This window comes from Salvia miltiorrhiza, chromosome 7, assembly GCF_028751815.1.
Source record: "Salvia miltiorrhiza cultivar Shanhuang (shh) chromosome 7, IMPLAD_Smil_shh, whole genome shotgun sequence".
Taxonomy (NCBI): domain Eukaryota; kingdom Viridiplantae; phylum Streptophyta; class Magnoliopsida; order Lamiales; family Lamiaceae; genus Salvia; species Salvia miltiorrhiza.
This window is the reverse complement of record NC_080393.1, coordinates 24,915,623-24,931,077: the sequence shown is the minus strand read 5'-3', so window position 1 is coordinate 24,931,077 and position 15,455 is coordinate 24,915,623. Positions and strand designations below refer to the sequence as shown.

At 32.8% G+C, this 15,455-nt stretch overlaps 2 protein-coding genes across 5 annotated transcripts; one reads left to right on the top strand and one right to left on the bottom strand.

The window, feature by feature from the left end:
* Window positions 1-66: 66 nt before the first annotated feature.
* On the top strand, window positions 67-4,035 carry LOC130993662 (uncharacterized). Of its 3 annotated transcripts, none has more exons than XM_057918649.1 (6): window positions 67-240; window positions 333-527; window positions 2,275-2,439; window positions 2,831-3,028; window positions 3,192-3,289; window positions 3,360-4,035. In XM_057918649.1, exons 1-6 carry the CDS (start codon window positions 171-173, stop codon window positions 3,468-3,470), a joined length of 837 nt encoding a protein of 278 aa, XP_057774632.1. In that variant the 5' UTR covers window positions 67-170; the 3' UTR covers window positions 3,471-4,035. The 3 variants fall into 3 exon arrangements, with proteins under 3 accessions (XP_057774632.1, XP_057774629.1, XP_057774631.1); XM_057918646.1 differs by having other exon boundaries at window positions 77-240; window positions 3,364-4,035; XM_057918648.1 differs by lacking the exon at window positions 2,275-2,439 and having other exon boundaries at window positions 77-240; window positions 3,364-4,035.
* Window positions 4,036-4,776: 741 nt separating this feature from the next.
* LOC130993661 (uncharacterized) lies at window positions 4,777-7,885 on the bottom strand. Of its 2 annotated transcripts, none has more exons than XM_057918644.1 (7): window positions 7,506-7,885; window positions 7,313-7,393; window positions 7,037-7,213; window positions 6,505-6,675; window positions 6,105-6,317; window positions 5,930-6,018; window positions 4,777-5,712 (listed from the first exon to the last, which is right to left on the bottom strand). In XM_057918644.1, exons 1-7 carry the CDS (start codon window positions 7,603-7,605, stop codon window positions 5,041-5,043), a joined length of 1,503 nt encoding a protein of 500 aa, XP_057774627.1. In that variant the 5' UTR covers window positions 7,606-7,885; the 3' UTR covers window positions 4,777-5,040. The 2 variants fall into 2 exon arrangements, with proteins under 2 accessions (XP_057774627.1, XP_057774628.1); XM_057918645.1 differs by having other exon boundaries at window positions 4,777-5,706; window positions 7,506-7,874.
* Window positions 7,886-15,455: the final 7,570 nt, after the last annotated feature.

The following is a 15,455-nucleotide window of genomic DNA, read 5'->3' as shown; positions in this document are numbered from 1 at the left end:
CTTTATTAGATTAAGCGCAAATAGTTAAAAAAAAAAGAAAAAAAAAATTGAGGTATTTTTTAAATTGAAAAAAAAAATGAGGTATTATCTTAGGGTAACATTGCATTTTTCACTTCAGTTCAGCACATACTTTTCCATCATCTCTCTCTATCTCTCCCTGCAAATCGACCATGGCGTCTTCAATCTTTTCCGTCTTTTTCGTCATTATATTCCTGCAATTTTGTTTGATTCTAACTCAAGGTAAAAGAAGGAAGAATAAAACAAAATTGTCGGTATAAAATCAAGCCATTGATTATTACGAAATTTATTTAATATAGTTATTATATTTACAGTGGCAGGTAGAAGTAGTGGGGAACTCATTTATGAAGACGGCTACACAGTCACCACAATCATCGACGGCGACAAGTCAAACGTCAAGGTCAACCCTCAGTCGATCATCCATCAATCTCCGCCGTCCGATCTCTTCATCATTCTCGACTCCGTTGACAGCACTTTCTACACCGCATTGCTGCCCACGACCTCCAACGGCATGTGCTTGAAATCTCCAATCTTTTTATTTATGATAAACTAGGGTTTCTAGAGAGAAATGGAATATCAGTGAGGCCATCTCCAACTAGGGATGGCAATGGATCTTGGACCCGGTCCAGATCCGCAGATCCAAATCCTTTTTATAGGATTTGGACCTTGTAAAAAATGGATCCAATGGATCTGGACCGGATCTGGAGCAAAAGTTTTGAGACCCAGATCCGGCCCACAGATCCGATTATATATAAAAAATATATATTTTATTTTATTTTTATCAAACTCTACCTTAAAAATCTATTACTAATCTAAACATCTATTTTCATAAATAATGTATATAATTCTATTAAAAATAATATTTTATTTTATCTTAATTTAAATTATTATTATTATATCTTTTATTTATATTGATAATATTATTTTTTTCTTTTTAATATAAAAATGGAAGACACATTGTTCCACTGTTACTGAATATTGTGATGAAGATAGAGATAAAATGGATTGTAATGATATGATAATTAATTTTTCATCCCTTTTTATATATACAATTAAAATAAGTGTGTATCTACTAATATATTATTTAGTACTTGAATATCATATTCTTACTTATTATGAAATTTTATATAGGTTATGATTTAATATTTATTTTTAAATAATTATTGATACTCTAGACAAAATTTGATTTTTTTTAGTTAATTTAAAATTTATAATTGTTTTAAAAGAGTAAGAAGTATGGATCTGGACCCGAGACCCTGTGGATCTAATGAATCTGGGTCTGGATTTTATTTTTTTGGATCCAATGGATCTGGGCCGGATCTGGACCTAAGTAAAAAAATTCGGATCTGGATCTGGACCAAGCAGGATCCGGTCCAGATCCGGCCCATTGTCATCCCTATCTCCAACCCGACTCTGAAGCGCCAATTTTTGCGTCATTTCTCCTCCCCCCCACACACAGATTTAGGGTTAGGAACATTGCCACACCAAAATTTCTGTGAACTGTTCATCTACACTAAATTTAGAGAGATAAATTGAACCTCAAACTAACGAATCATGAGACGTCTGACCAAACTCAAATGGTTGTTTGACGATATCCTAATTTATTAGTATCATTAAGATGTAATTAACTATTGAATCTAATTAAATTATTCTTTGTACTTCGCCAGCACATTTTACATTACCGTCAGTGCAACGGTGGCCATTTTTTTTTTTTGGTGCCCAACTTTCGTTTTCTATGGCTATTTAGTGATTTGATAGAAGTAAAATAATGAATAGATAGAATATTACTAACAAAAACGGAAATATTATTTTCACACTTAATTTTTTTGTAAAATGAATGGGAAATGGTTGTATGCTAAAATTATGTATTTGGTGAGTAAGAGTTGGGTTGGAGGTGGTTTTCAAAGAAACGCTAATTTTATTTGGTGGTTTGATTCAAGATTTCAAGATGTTACTTACTTTTATGGGGATTCCCCACTAAGTTATATGCTATACAGTCATCCTTCCTTGCATTCATGTTTCTAGTTAAGTATCTTGTTTTAGGGATCTAGCCAATGAATTGAATTACACTCTTCAAGAAAGTGTTATGTGTTTATGTGGTTTGGTGGGGGGAGGTGGTTCCGTATTTGGGTGTTGTAAGATAATACGAGAAGTCCATGTTTGTAGTTTTATTTTTTTGGGGGGTGAATCCTAGTAATGGAAGACTGCAGGAAATTTTCAACATAATGTACTTTTCTTGGGATCTTTGTCTTGTAGAAACTGTGATAAAGAAGTTGGCAGGAAATAAAGTGTTTGGATATGTTGATGGTGACTTGGCTTCAGCAAAGTTCCATAAGCCAAAGAGTTTTGCAGTTGATCTCAACGGGAATATATATGTTGCTGATCATCTTAACCATGCCATTCGGAAGATCACCAAATCAGGTGGATACATCAAGAATATGTTTAAGCAGACAATACCTTTTTTTGCCTGTTTACAAACATATATCATTGATTCAGTGTTTAGAAAGACCAATGAAATCCTGAATCAGTTAAACTGCTTGAAGGAGGCTTGCCAAAGCTTTTGGAACATTTAGTGATGCATATTCACAATTTTTTACTGACATAAGGGATATTATCACTTTATGTATTTATGTTTGTTATACTGCAACTGAAAGATCTTTTGCTGATGCGCCTGCTATTGCGTCTTATTCTCAAGCATGCCACAAGAACCATTTTATTCCAAATAATCTAAACTCTTCATCTCTGCTGCAGAGCAATAATTATGTTCCTCACAAGTCACGTTCAACTCCTTTTCTTATCTTGTATATAACAGGTGTTACCACAATCGCTGGAGGCTATTCACAAAAAGCTGGCCGTGCAGATGGACCTGCTCGTGATGCATTGTTTTCTGATGATTTTGAGTTGATTTTTAGCTCTGAAATATGTGCTTTACTGATATCTGACCATGGCAACAGATTAGTTCGTCAAATAAGTTTGAAAGCAGAAGATTGTAGCAGGCAGTCTGGCTCTGGTGAGAACTGAGGTGTTGTGAGGTTTCGTTGTTTAGTTTCATTTTTCTACTTTAGGTGTTTAGCTTAGTACTGCCCTACTGCTTAACCTATGAGGAGTTTAAGTGCTTGACTGCTTTCACGTTCCTCATGTGTTTCTCTCAAGGTGTTGTTTATCTTTCGCAGTTCTGGGAACCACCTCAGCCTGGCTTCTGGGTTTGGGACTTTGCAGCTTAATCAGCCTAGCTGTCGGCCTTGTGATTCGCCCGTATGTTATTCCATATGTAAGTCATACACTCATTTAAGTGAGTTGCATAACACTAATAACCACCACTATCTAACTATACTTTGTAGACAGGAAGGCGTCAGACCTCATCAGCCCCCCTGGACATGGACACATTGCCGAATGAGTCTGGAGAGACAAGTAGTGATGCTCTGCTCAGACTTGAGAAGCGCAGTTGTTAAGTCCACAGTATATTTGCGCTCTCATCAGATCATTTTGCTCGTCCTCTCACACTTATCTCTCATGTTTAGACGTACGCCACTAGAATCTCGTGCTAGTTGTAGAAAAATTGTGTCTTTATTGGACATGGATGAAGTGTGTAATACTAGTAGCAGCAACGGCAGTAGTAGTAGTAGTAGAGTCATCTCACAACGGGTAGCAGATCAGCTGAAAGATCTGCTCACTTTTGACGAAGGGCTTCTGATGGCACCCGTGAATGCAGATGAAATGGTCGTGCGAGAAGAGGGAAGAGAAAGCACGTATGAGCACAAAACGATAGATGGTATGATAAAGGCAAATCTAGCTAATTTTGAAGGTGAAGCTCTTAGAGTCGATTCCTTTGCGTCGCCAGATTGCAGGTTGGGTGTCGTAAGGCAAAGATGAAATACCCGCTATGTCTCATTTTCATCCTTGTAGTAAGGGCCTGTTTGATATGGGTTTAAAAGCAGGATAAGTTAAATTAATATGGATTTATGTAGTGTTTGATATTATGTGTTACTAATATGGTCAACTCCAGGTTTATCCTAAGACCCTAGCTTATTTTGTGGGATTAACCCACACTAATTATCCCACCTCCCCAATGGGATTAACCCACACTAATTATTCCACCCCCTCGATAGGCTACTAATTTAGGTATTTGATACGTTAATCCAACTTATTTCAATGGATACCAAACGCTTTTTGGGATTAATTACTAATGATATCAAACACTCATCTGAAATTAGAAATCATGACTAATCCACACTAAATTATTAGGATAATTTATATCTTGATTAATCCAATACTGAAAATCAAACGGGCCCTAAATATATAAGTAGGATATAACCGTGGAATGCTTGTTTCCATTGCAGCAGATGCTTCAAAATGTATTGTGGCAGCTCTTGGCTTGTCTTGGTATCTCTCTCTCTCACTCATAACATTCCAAGAACATGGAGAAAACTGAGATAAATCCAAATTGTGATCTGGCTATAACAGCTTCTAATAATTTGCCGTTACATGGTCACGTGACCACGTGCCTTGGATCCTCACATTGGAGCAACAGTCCACTCAACTGGAATAAATTAAAGAAATGTGAGATATAAAGTCTCCAGACATTCTTGCACAAAATATTTTTATTAAACTGGATGTCTGTATCTGCCTAGTTCAATGTAGCTCACCACTCATATTATATTCATTTCAAGCAATATCAAATTATTTAGCAACATTGGATCTGCTGACAACCCCCAACAACTTGACTAATAAACACTGATTTTAACTCCAGCTGAGAAGTTTCTTCCAAGTGGTGGTTGTTTGCTTAATAAATAAAGTAAATTTTAGTTACTGAGAAGAAAATTTAAATTAACTTCGCTACAACAGAAATAGCAATTGGTAAACTTTGCGCTATCCTACTTCAATAAACAGATTCCACTCTCAAAGAAGATGTACTAATACTGTAATCTTGCATCTAGCTATACCTCAAACCTCTCAATTGGCTCCCATTGGCAAGTAATCTTGAATTTGATCAAATCAAACAACAGCTGTGTGCAAAAGTGATCAACGTCCATGATTGTAGCCGGGTCGAGACCGAATGTTTTGATGATCGTAAAGAGGAACACCATGGTCTAGGGGCTTGATCACCACAGTTTCTCTCCTTTTGTCTTGCTCTTGTACGGCTCCAAAAACTATCTCATTTGTCGTCTCACGGCTTTGCTCATAGTAGGTCTGAGCTGGTGATGCGCGATACTGATGATGATGTTGCTGTTTCTTGGTTTGCTGCTGCTGTTTCTGAATATCGCCATCCCATCCCGAATAGAAGGCCCGGCTTTGCCTAAGCTGCTGCATTTTCTCAGAGTCCTTTGTCATAAAGGCATACGTCTTCTTAGGAGTGGGAGCTCTGGTTTCAATGGAGGGGGGCTCGTCTTCATGTGGTATAACGTAGCTCTCCTGCACAGGCCAAGCATTTGAATACTTGAGCTGCTGTTGGTAAGGATGTTGGATCTGATATTGAGGGTTCGGTTGTTTCTTCTTGAACATGGGAAACACTCCTCCAAGAATCTCTGCAGCAGATTCTCCGGTTTGCGCCACCAGCCTCCCCAAAGACCCCAAAAAGCTTTCTTCTTGCTTTTCCTGCTCATCTTCAGATGGAATTAGTGGTGGCCTCACCATCGATTTTAATGGCTTCTGATATTGACTTTGAGGAAAACTCTCATTCATGGCTTCCTGATCCTTCAAGAGCAAATGAGATCATACTGTTACCAAATGAAGAAGTGAAGCAGTACGTATAACACAACTGTTACCCGATCATCAAATCAATGCAAAACAAAGACTGATAATCATGTTTCTCTCTTCTTTGCACACATTGCCAACAATACTCACCATAAGAATAATTAGATGCAATTTTCTCGGAGATGAAGTGTGAAGCAGAAAGTGGATGACGACTCACATTTTCAGAAGATACAATCAAGCCAACCCTGCGTTGAAGCAAAGCCAGCATGTAACCAAAGAAACCAGCTGCTACAAGCACAGCAATTCCTGAAAGAACGAAAGAAAGAAAAAAGTTAAATAAGTGTTTTATATTTTAACTCAATGTAACATAACCATACTATTGTAGATTTTACCTAGGGGGAAGCCACTTCCATACTGATAAGCACAGTCATCAAAATTGAGTTGAATCTCCCTAATTGCCTTGTTTCCACGATCAATAACAAGGAGGGAGCAGCTACTTCCAAGATACACCACATCAAAATCATTTGAAAACTTTGCATCTTCACTTGGTCCATCCAAGTGTCCACCTCCACGAACTCGTTTTCCCCCTGCGATTGTTGTGACCCCTGAAAAAAACCACAGCAAAATCAAGAAACAATCAAGAATATGTTCTATTGGTGATTCAAGAATCCACGAAACAACTGAATAACACATCCAAATTACTTGTAGTTGATTTCACATTGCAAAAGATATTGTGAAGCCAGCAATTAGATGCAATGACTGCTGAAGGAGTATCCTCTCATCTCAAATTACCTGTATCACTTATCTTCCGGATTGCCATATTATCCGTGTCAGCAATGTAAATATTTCCTCTGTCATCAACGGTAAGCCCCTTCGGATGATTCATTCTTGCTTCCCTCAGTTTCCCATCCACATGTCCATAGTATCCGTCTCCCGACCCTGAAACCAGCCTCGGCCTGCTGTCTGAAATAACCAAAACTACGGAAGTGAGTCTTCACACCAACAAGGAAAACCAGATCCCAATAATCGAAACTGCTAACAAGAGGAGCTCCAATCGCAATCAAGGGCATACAGTGTGTTTATGCAATTGAACAATCAAAAACAATGAAAACTTTCCTGTTTATGCACAAAAATCGAAGTTGATTTCATGAAACAAAATGTATACACATAAATCACAAAAACACAAAATCAGAATTACAAGCATTCATCAATCTAACAAAATAACCATTATTATCAACAAATTGCAGCTAAAAACAATACATCATCCATGTAAAGGTTCGATCCAGTTTCAGCATAAACAGTTAACAAATAAAACGGAACTCACACAATGACAAGGATGAAGCAATCTTGTAGAGATTACTGTTGGCGGAATCCAAAATGAGGAGGTCGCCATCTGGCAAGACTTCGACGGCGTAGGGCTCAATTCCGAGCTTGCTGCCGTCAAACACGGTCTCCACATTGTAGCCGCCCTCGAACTTCATCATCGGACGCCCCGAAATGGCTGCAAGACAACGTCCATCGCCATCACCAAAACCACTAGATTTTTTCAAACACTGTAGGAGAGAGGGAAAAAGGAATATAATCAGAATCCGATCCTTACCAGTCTTAGTTGTGGCCTTGAGCGATAGAACCCATTTCATCAGCATCGAAAATGCGTTCGAGAAAACTCCATTAACAATTCCTGTGCCGAAAAAAGAAAAAGTTTCAGAACAGATCAAATGAGAGAAAATTCTAGAACTCTCTCTTTCTCTCTCTCACACACACACAATGCGTGTCGGTACAGACACACTTACTGGCAGGTGAGGAAGGAGCAGAAATGCAGCACACGCCGCCAAAGAGGAGCACAAGAGTGAAAAGCAGCATAACAGCATTTTTCCCCATTTTCAACGGCATTTTGGCAAAATGGGAGTAGCTCAGAAACGGAGCGAGGAGGTCGGCATTGCCTGAAAATGAAAACCCTAGCAGAGAAAAAGGGTGGGGAGTGAAAGGTTTCTTTGTGGGTTTAGAGATTCTTGATGGGAAAAGGATGAAAGGAAAAGGGAAGGTGGAGGAGAAAAGCGAGGATTTTTTGAGGGGCGAGTGAGTGAGGAGTGAGGAGAGAGAAGGGATGAAAGAGACAAAACAGAGAGAAACAAGGGAGACGGTTGCTGCTACTGCTGCTGCTGCCTAAATTAATTAAAATTGCTTATTAATTTCAATTTAGTACATCTTCCTACCGTACACAGTAACACAGATATACATTTATTTTTGAAATTTTATTATTTAATTATCAAAATTCATTATTTATGAGTTAGATTAATTGATAATAAAAAAAATTATATTAATTGACTCTAAAAAACACATCTTTTATATTATATATAGATTAATTATCAATAAATAAACAGAATCGTATTCACTTCTATCATTGTTGCTACATTGGTGGACATTTAAGCACCAATTTGTTTCCTTATTTGCATTTCAATGTTTAACAAAATATGAGGGATTTTAATAATAAAAAACGAGATCTAATGCAAAAACGTATCATAAATGCATGTATATAAAGAGATCGTGTGAAAAAAGCATCATTTTTCTGTAAGCTGCATTGCGTTTTGAGTTCTGCTCTATAATAGTCTCGCGTCACTCGTGATTTATTCTATATTTATGTTATTTTATCGTGTATTTGTTGTAAATTTATTAAGGATTTTATGTCACCGTATCTTATTCAGACATAACATCTATACTAGATTATGCATTTTAAATGATATCTTCATTGTTATTCCCTTCGTTTTTTTGGGTCAAAAGAAATCAACTATAGCTCGAAATGCGTTATAGATAAGGAGATAAGGTTCAAATACTAATGAGTTCACAAAATGTAAATTTCATTCAAATTTCAATACATTATAGGGGTGGTTTGCTATGGTTGTAGTAAATACTTATATATATCACCTTAATACTCCCTCTGTTCCATTTTAAGTGTTTTATTTTTTTATTTTTATTTTTAAATTGTCCCACTTCAAATATCTTATTTTCTTATAAAAAAAACTAATTACAAAAAGTGAAAATAATTTAGAATCCACATCACTTTTTCAACTCCACACTACACCACTTAATAATCTAATTAACGTTTCCTAAATAATCATGACGAAAATAAACAAGACACTTAAAGTGAGACGAAAAGAGTATGTTATTTGCTTAAAAAATTAAAGTCTTTTTATAAAATAATGATTTGTTATTTGCTATTGATATCGCATTTGTGAGGTGTGATATAGCGTAATATTTTTTTTATATATCTTATCCATGGTATTGATATCTAATAAATTAATAAAAATCTTAATCAAATATATCACACATTATTATCATATACTACATAGCAAACGAGCCCTAAATCACAAAAAAAAATTTAATATGGTGAATAAATTCAATAAATATCAATAAACAAGTGAAATATGAACTTTCTATCTTTCTTTTAAGTGATTCCCACCTATTGGAACTCGGAAAGAAAACCTAGGATGAATACAAAATTTAATGTTATAGATTGAAAATAATGGAACTTAAGAGCATGGAGCAATGGAAAGAAATTCAAGAGTTATATTGCTGATAAATCGAGTGAACATCAAAATATGTTCATTTACAAAGCAAGTTTGCGGGCTATTTATACTATTTTACATGATGGGTGTATTCTAGTCTTTCTATGGGCTCATGTACAATGCATGCACTCGAGTGCGGTATCTATATAATCAGGTGAACGCCTCCGATAACGATCATTTGTCTTCTTGTGACAAGGCTGTTCACCAAAGAACACGTATTTTTTGTGATCAGTCCATAACCGTCTCGTGCAATAGCAGGTCCGAGCTATAATCCCTAGCCCTGTAAGCGTCTTAGCCCGGTTATCTTTTCATGCCCTGCCACGTCATCTGTTTGTTCCCAACACCGTAATTCATAGGGTTGTCAAGTACTCCTTTCATCCCACTCTAATATGCTCGTTTTTCTTTTCGGGACGTCCCACTAGAATAGATCCGTTTTGCATTTTGAATAAAAAAAAATATACCTAATTGGTGTAGACAACACCAATTTCCACTAAAAGATAAGTTTCTTAATTTTCGTGTCCAAAAGAAATGAGCCGATTAAAATAGAACGAAGGAAGTAATATATAAACAATACTAAAAAAATAATGATAATAATACTAATATAAACCCCTAATAAAGGACTTACAAACTGCAATAGTATTTGTTAGTCACGTAAAATTAATTATTTGATTTTGGATACATAAAATTGTATTTGGTCAAAATATATATAGTTTAAACTTATATTCCTCGTAATAGTTGTACTTTATCCCCAGTCACATTGTGGCCACCCACAATTTACCTAAGTAGAAAATAATTTAATTTATTTAACTTATTTTCTAAATAAAAATAAGATTTAATTATTTTATTATATTCTCTACATTATAGTTATTTTTTGGTAATTTTTTTATTTTTATTAAAAAATAAATTAAAAATAAAAAATGCAAAAAAAAATTAAAAGAAATAAGTACAATATAGAGAATATAATAAAATAATTAAATTCTATTTTTATTTTAAAAATAAATTAAATAAATCAAGATTATCCTTATTATATTTATTGATAAGTATTCACTTGAAGACAATAGGATGCACATCGAGAAAGTAAATGAAATCTTATTCTAAGTTGATGTATGTGTAATGTGTAATGTGTATGTGTGAAACAATTAATGCTTTCACACAACTAAGTGGTTAGCGTCATTTTGTGATTGTGTGTGATAGTTATGTCTCCTTGGCCTTGCTGCACAAACTCTACTTTTCTTACCTCAAATCATGTATGTTTTTTTATCGGCAGCTATTGTTTTTTAAGTTTGGGGTTGGAAATTCGTACCGACAAATGATAGTTCAATTTTTGTTTTTTTTTAGCGGGATACAAAAGTATATTATTTTGAATTAATTAAATAACAATTATGCTATTATAATTTAAATTAAATATTCAAACAAATATAATTCAAATTATTTAACATCGAAACAAAATACAATCCACACGTTGTCGGTGAGACTTGAACTATGATCCCTTGAAAAGGAGAATTTTTGGTGTCTCAACTTATTAATGCAAAAAAAAAAATCCTCATTTTAAATATTAAGAGTGTGTTAAATTAATACGGTGGATTTTAAAACCTCATTTAACAAAATGAAAATAAATAGAAAAAAGATTGTACTGCGCACATTCTCTACTAAATACACAGTATGTACAATTTTTTCTCGAGTACTGCTAAACACACATAATATGTGCGCACATAATTGGACTTTTTGGTCATTTTATATATTTTCAAACTCTAAAAAAATTAATTTTATTTATTTGAATTTATGTTTTACATAAATATCCATGATACTATAAAGGAAAAGATTACCCATAATCTTTCCATAATAATTTAAACCTCACTTTCTTCAATTATATCAATCAATCCCACAAATTGTTTAACTATCCTTTTTTAGGTGCAATTAATGTTTAACTATTCTATTATTAAACTCCACCATTCAACATGATTATATAGCTAAGATAGAATCACTGTTATAACTAGCATAATTTGTTTATCAAATCGTTATCAAACTCCATCATCATAAAAACTCCATTCTCATAAATTTGGAGTTTTCGATTTTCTTATTTATTTTTTTATTTCTTATTTTCTATAATAATGATATATTTATATATTTTTATAAGATATCAATTTTATTGTTTTTATTTGCATATTTTTTTATTACGATAACTATTATGCCATTAAGAAGAATGCGATTAATTCACTTTAGGACTCTTTATTTTCTTTTTAAAATTGCAAAACTAGATTTTGTATTAATATTAATTTAAAGATGAATAATTAGCTATATATTTAAAGTATATAATTTTTGGAATAGCTTAACGAAAAAATCATAGCAAATCAGGGAAGTAGAAATAAAAATTAGAAAATAAAAGTGAATGACAATATGAGCACATTGATGGACAACTCAATAGAAATATACTATACAATAATATATTATAATAAATTAGTGAAATTGAAATAATAGAAATAAATGAGTAAAATTATAAAATAATGTCTTACTTTGAGCACATCGATCGATTGCTCAATGGAATTATAATATAGGACATTATATTATAATGAATTAGTGAATATAAAATATAAAATATGAAAGTACTGTAATAATAGTTCAAATGATAACACACTCTTAGCTACTTTCTTTGATTAATTATTTTATAAAGGTATATATTAACGAAAAAATCATAACAAATTAGGGAAAATAAATAAAAAATAGAAAATAAAAATGAATGACTATAATTATTTTGGAATAGTGTCCTTCGTTGTCACATGCATCTACAATTCAATACAATCGAGTGAATAATAGAAAAGATAACAACAAATGCAGTGAATCACTATTCACTCCTTTCTCTAACTACTCATTTTTCCTTAAACGACTGTATCTAACTCATATACAATCGTTCTTCCTTTATCGAAGTACTTCATGTACCTTTGAGGATGTAGGAAATCCCATTCATTTATTTATCTAATATAAATAAAGAATAATTCTAATATGTAATTAAAAGAAATAATAATTAAATATCGGAATCACTATAATAATCTCAAGTAATAATTAAATATGCAAAAGAAATATCGTAATTAATGCAACTATTTATTCTAATATGTAATTAAAAGAGCGGGGCATTACAATATATATATATATATATATATATATATATATATATATGTGTGTGTGTGTGTGTGTGTGTGTGTGTGTGTGTGAAAAAATAAATGATTATATCTATGAAAGTAATGTCATATGTGGAGCACATTGATCAATTATTTTCATAAAATTAAATTATAAGATATTCTTGAAAAAGCAATTAAGGAATGTCCTAGTATATTATTAGTGGTGAAGTATAATCGAACGGATACAGATTTAATCGGTGATTTGTTATAGAATTACGAATTATACCTAGTGTTGTTTGGAAAAGAGAGAAAAGCAAAGTTGAGAGCACGAAAATCTGGTTGCTGTAGTATTGCAAGTGAAGTAAGCGTAAATTACAAAGGGTGTATGCATGGCTATTTATAGATTACAAGCTAAGGGCAAAATAGTAAATTCGGTGCTGAAACATGCGCCTCGCATGGTCGAGGGCACAGTAGTAAATTTGCTTCCAAGCGAGAGACTTCTCCGCTCTTTCGGTGATTTCTCTGGCGGGTGTGGCTTCTCTGGCAGAGGCCATTTCTCTGGCAGGTATGGCTTCTCTGACGGAAGCCATTTCTCCGATAAGGCTCATTTCTCTGACGACACCCGTTCATCTGGCGAGGTCCGTTCCTCTGATAAAGCTCATTCCCTTGCTCTGCATATATTACTCATCATCAATTAGATATTACATTATATTATAAAGTATTACATATCATTTCCAAAACAAAGTGACCATATTTAAAATAAAAATAATAATAGTTAGATGACAAAATAAAGTGACCATATAAAATTGTATGTCAAATAAAATAAAGAAAAAATTAATAATATTGATACATACTATATCATTTTCCAAAAAAAATTGGAGATTTTTTTTAAAAAAAATAGATGGCAAAATAAACTGACCGTATAAAATTGTATGTTAAATAAAATAAAGAAAGAATTAATAATATTTATACAGTATCATTTTTAAAAAAGTGGTCATATTTAAAAATAAAAGAAAAAAAGAAAGAAAAAATTAATAGTTAGAGTCCAAATGATAATATTAAATAAAATAAAGAAAAAATAATAATATTAATACAATATCATTTGCAAACAAAAGTGGCCATATTTCAAAAAAAAGATAAAGAAAAAAATCTAGTTAGAGTCCAAAATAAAATGAAAAAAAGAAAAGAAAAGAAAAAGGTGACCATATACCTAGTGCGTTTACTTCTAGGGCATTTATTTACAAAGCTTAAATTAAGGAAGGTTTATTTTTAATGATTAATCTTTATAGATAAATATAAAAAATAAATCTTTAAAAACTTTCCAATTTGAAAAAAATTAACAATATTGTTACATATCATTTACAAAAAAAAGGTGGCCATATTTTAGGAAATAAATCAATAACTTTCCAAAATTATCAAAGTTGAAAAAAGAAATAAAATCTGTAAAAACTTTCTCATATAAATTAAGGGTAATTTAGTCATGATTATAATTTAATTTAGGTAATAAAATTTTAAGGGTATTATGTGTGCACATATTATGTGCGTCTAGCATTATTCTTTTTTCTCTCTATTTTTTTCCAACACAATTTAACATAAATTCTTTTCTCCAATTAAATTCGATCGAAGATTCGAAGTGCTTTAAATATCAACTTTGCAAAACATTCACTTCAAGCAACAATGAAATAGGAGAATAAAAGTAAGAAATTGCAAAAAAAAAAAAAAAAAACATCAATTGAGCTTCACTGTCACGCATAATTTTTCATATCAATATTATTGCCAATAGATGCACATAATTGGCATTCTTAAGTTTTGGAAATACAAAAATTAAATATTACTACTACTTAACAATTGAAAAATCAACAAACGAATGAGCAATTCATTATTCTTGTTTGTAATTTACATTGTGAGAATTCATTAATCACTTTTAAGTTTCAAGAAAGTATCAATAATTATGTTGTGGGAGACTAAATGCGATGGCCTATTATGAGGAATTTACCTTTAATCAATTACTATAATATTTTCAAATAATGAGATTTAATGTTGAGCTCAATTGGTGGGAATGGACATAATTAAGGCCCCCAACCCAACCAAGCTTATACACTGATAGTGACAATATAAAATATTAAAGGCAAGTGGGTGGGCCTACAGCTTGGCCCATTTACTTTATTCCTCTCTCTCTCTCTCTCTCTCTCTCTAGGTCAACAGTCTTTGGAGGCAAGTGGGCTTTATGCATTTTCGTTGGCAGTTCGCCTGTGCAGCAAGCTGAAAAAGAACAACTTGAAAACTATGGCTTGCAAAATTTAATTTGGGTTAAGCTAAAGCTGTTCGACGAAAATGCGAATTACACTTACTAAAAAGTTAGCACGAAATATTGGATGTCAATCTCAAAGAAAATTATATGATCTAACCACTTATATAATAAAATGACATAATCTAGTGCCGATAGACGACATTATAAATAAGTATATGTTTTGGATTTTATATTTGAGAACGATGTTTAATCAATGTGTCTTTTTTTTTCTTCTTGTTTTTATGCATGTTGAAGATATTGTGATTGAAAAGGAACAAAATTTATTATACTTCGTATATTTTAAAATGTTATTCATCAAATATCAGGAATAAAATTCATTATATAAATGCGTGTAAATGTAAATCAACTTAAGCTGCATCCTATGTCACAAAAACTAACACAATAGCATTTATAAAGTGTAGCATCAAACATACCCACTTTAGTATTATTCGTCAATTTTGATAAACACGATAACGATGTAGACATTACATTACACTTTCCCCAAGTTTACTTTTTATGGGCTCACAAAGCTAAAAACATAATCAAAAGGCAAGGATTATGATTTTGATAATTATAATCCATTTTATTTGGTAAAACACCTAAATTACCAAAAAAAAAACCTGTGAATACAGACCTCCCACACCCACATACCTTTTTAATGCTTATTTTTGTAATACCAAAAGAAACCTACAACCTCCATCCGTACAATTTTAATAAGCAATGTAATATTCGAGAAGTTATTATGGCAAGAAACAATCTCAAAAATCAGAC

Bases quoted from the DNA above. Each gene is read 5' to 3' on its own strand.
- LOC130993661 (XM_057918644.1), bottom strand. From the start codon at position 7,605: ATGCCGTTGAAAATGGGGAAAAATGCTGTTATGCTGCTTTTCACTCTT. The intron at 6,019-6,104 runs GTAAAATCTACA...TCGTTCTTTCAG, and splicing joins TGGAAGTGGCTTCCCCCTAG to GAATTGCTGTGCTTGTAGCA. The intron at 5,713-5,929 runs GTGAGTCGTCAT...TTGCTCTTGAAG, and splicing joins TGATTGTATCTTCTGAAAAT to GATCAGGAAGCCATGAATGA.
- LOC130993662 (XM_057918646.1), top strand. From the start codon at position 171: ATGGCGTCTTCAATCTTTTCCGTCTTTTTCGTCATTATATTCCTGCAA. The intron at 241-332 runs GTAAAAGAAGGA...TTATATTTACAG, and splicing joins TTGTTTGATTCTAACTCAAG to TGGCAGGTAGAAGTAGTGGG. The intron at 528-2,274 runs GCATGTGCTTGA...TTTGTCTTGTAG, and splicing joins GCTGCCCACGACCTCCAACG to AAACTGTGATAAAGAAGTTG.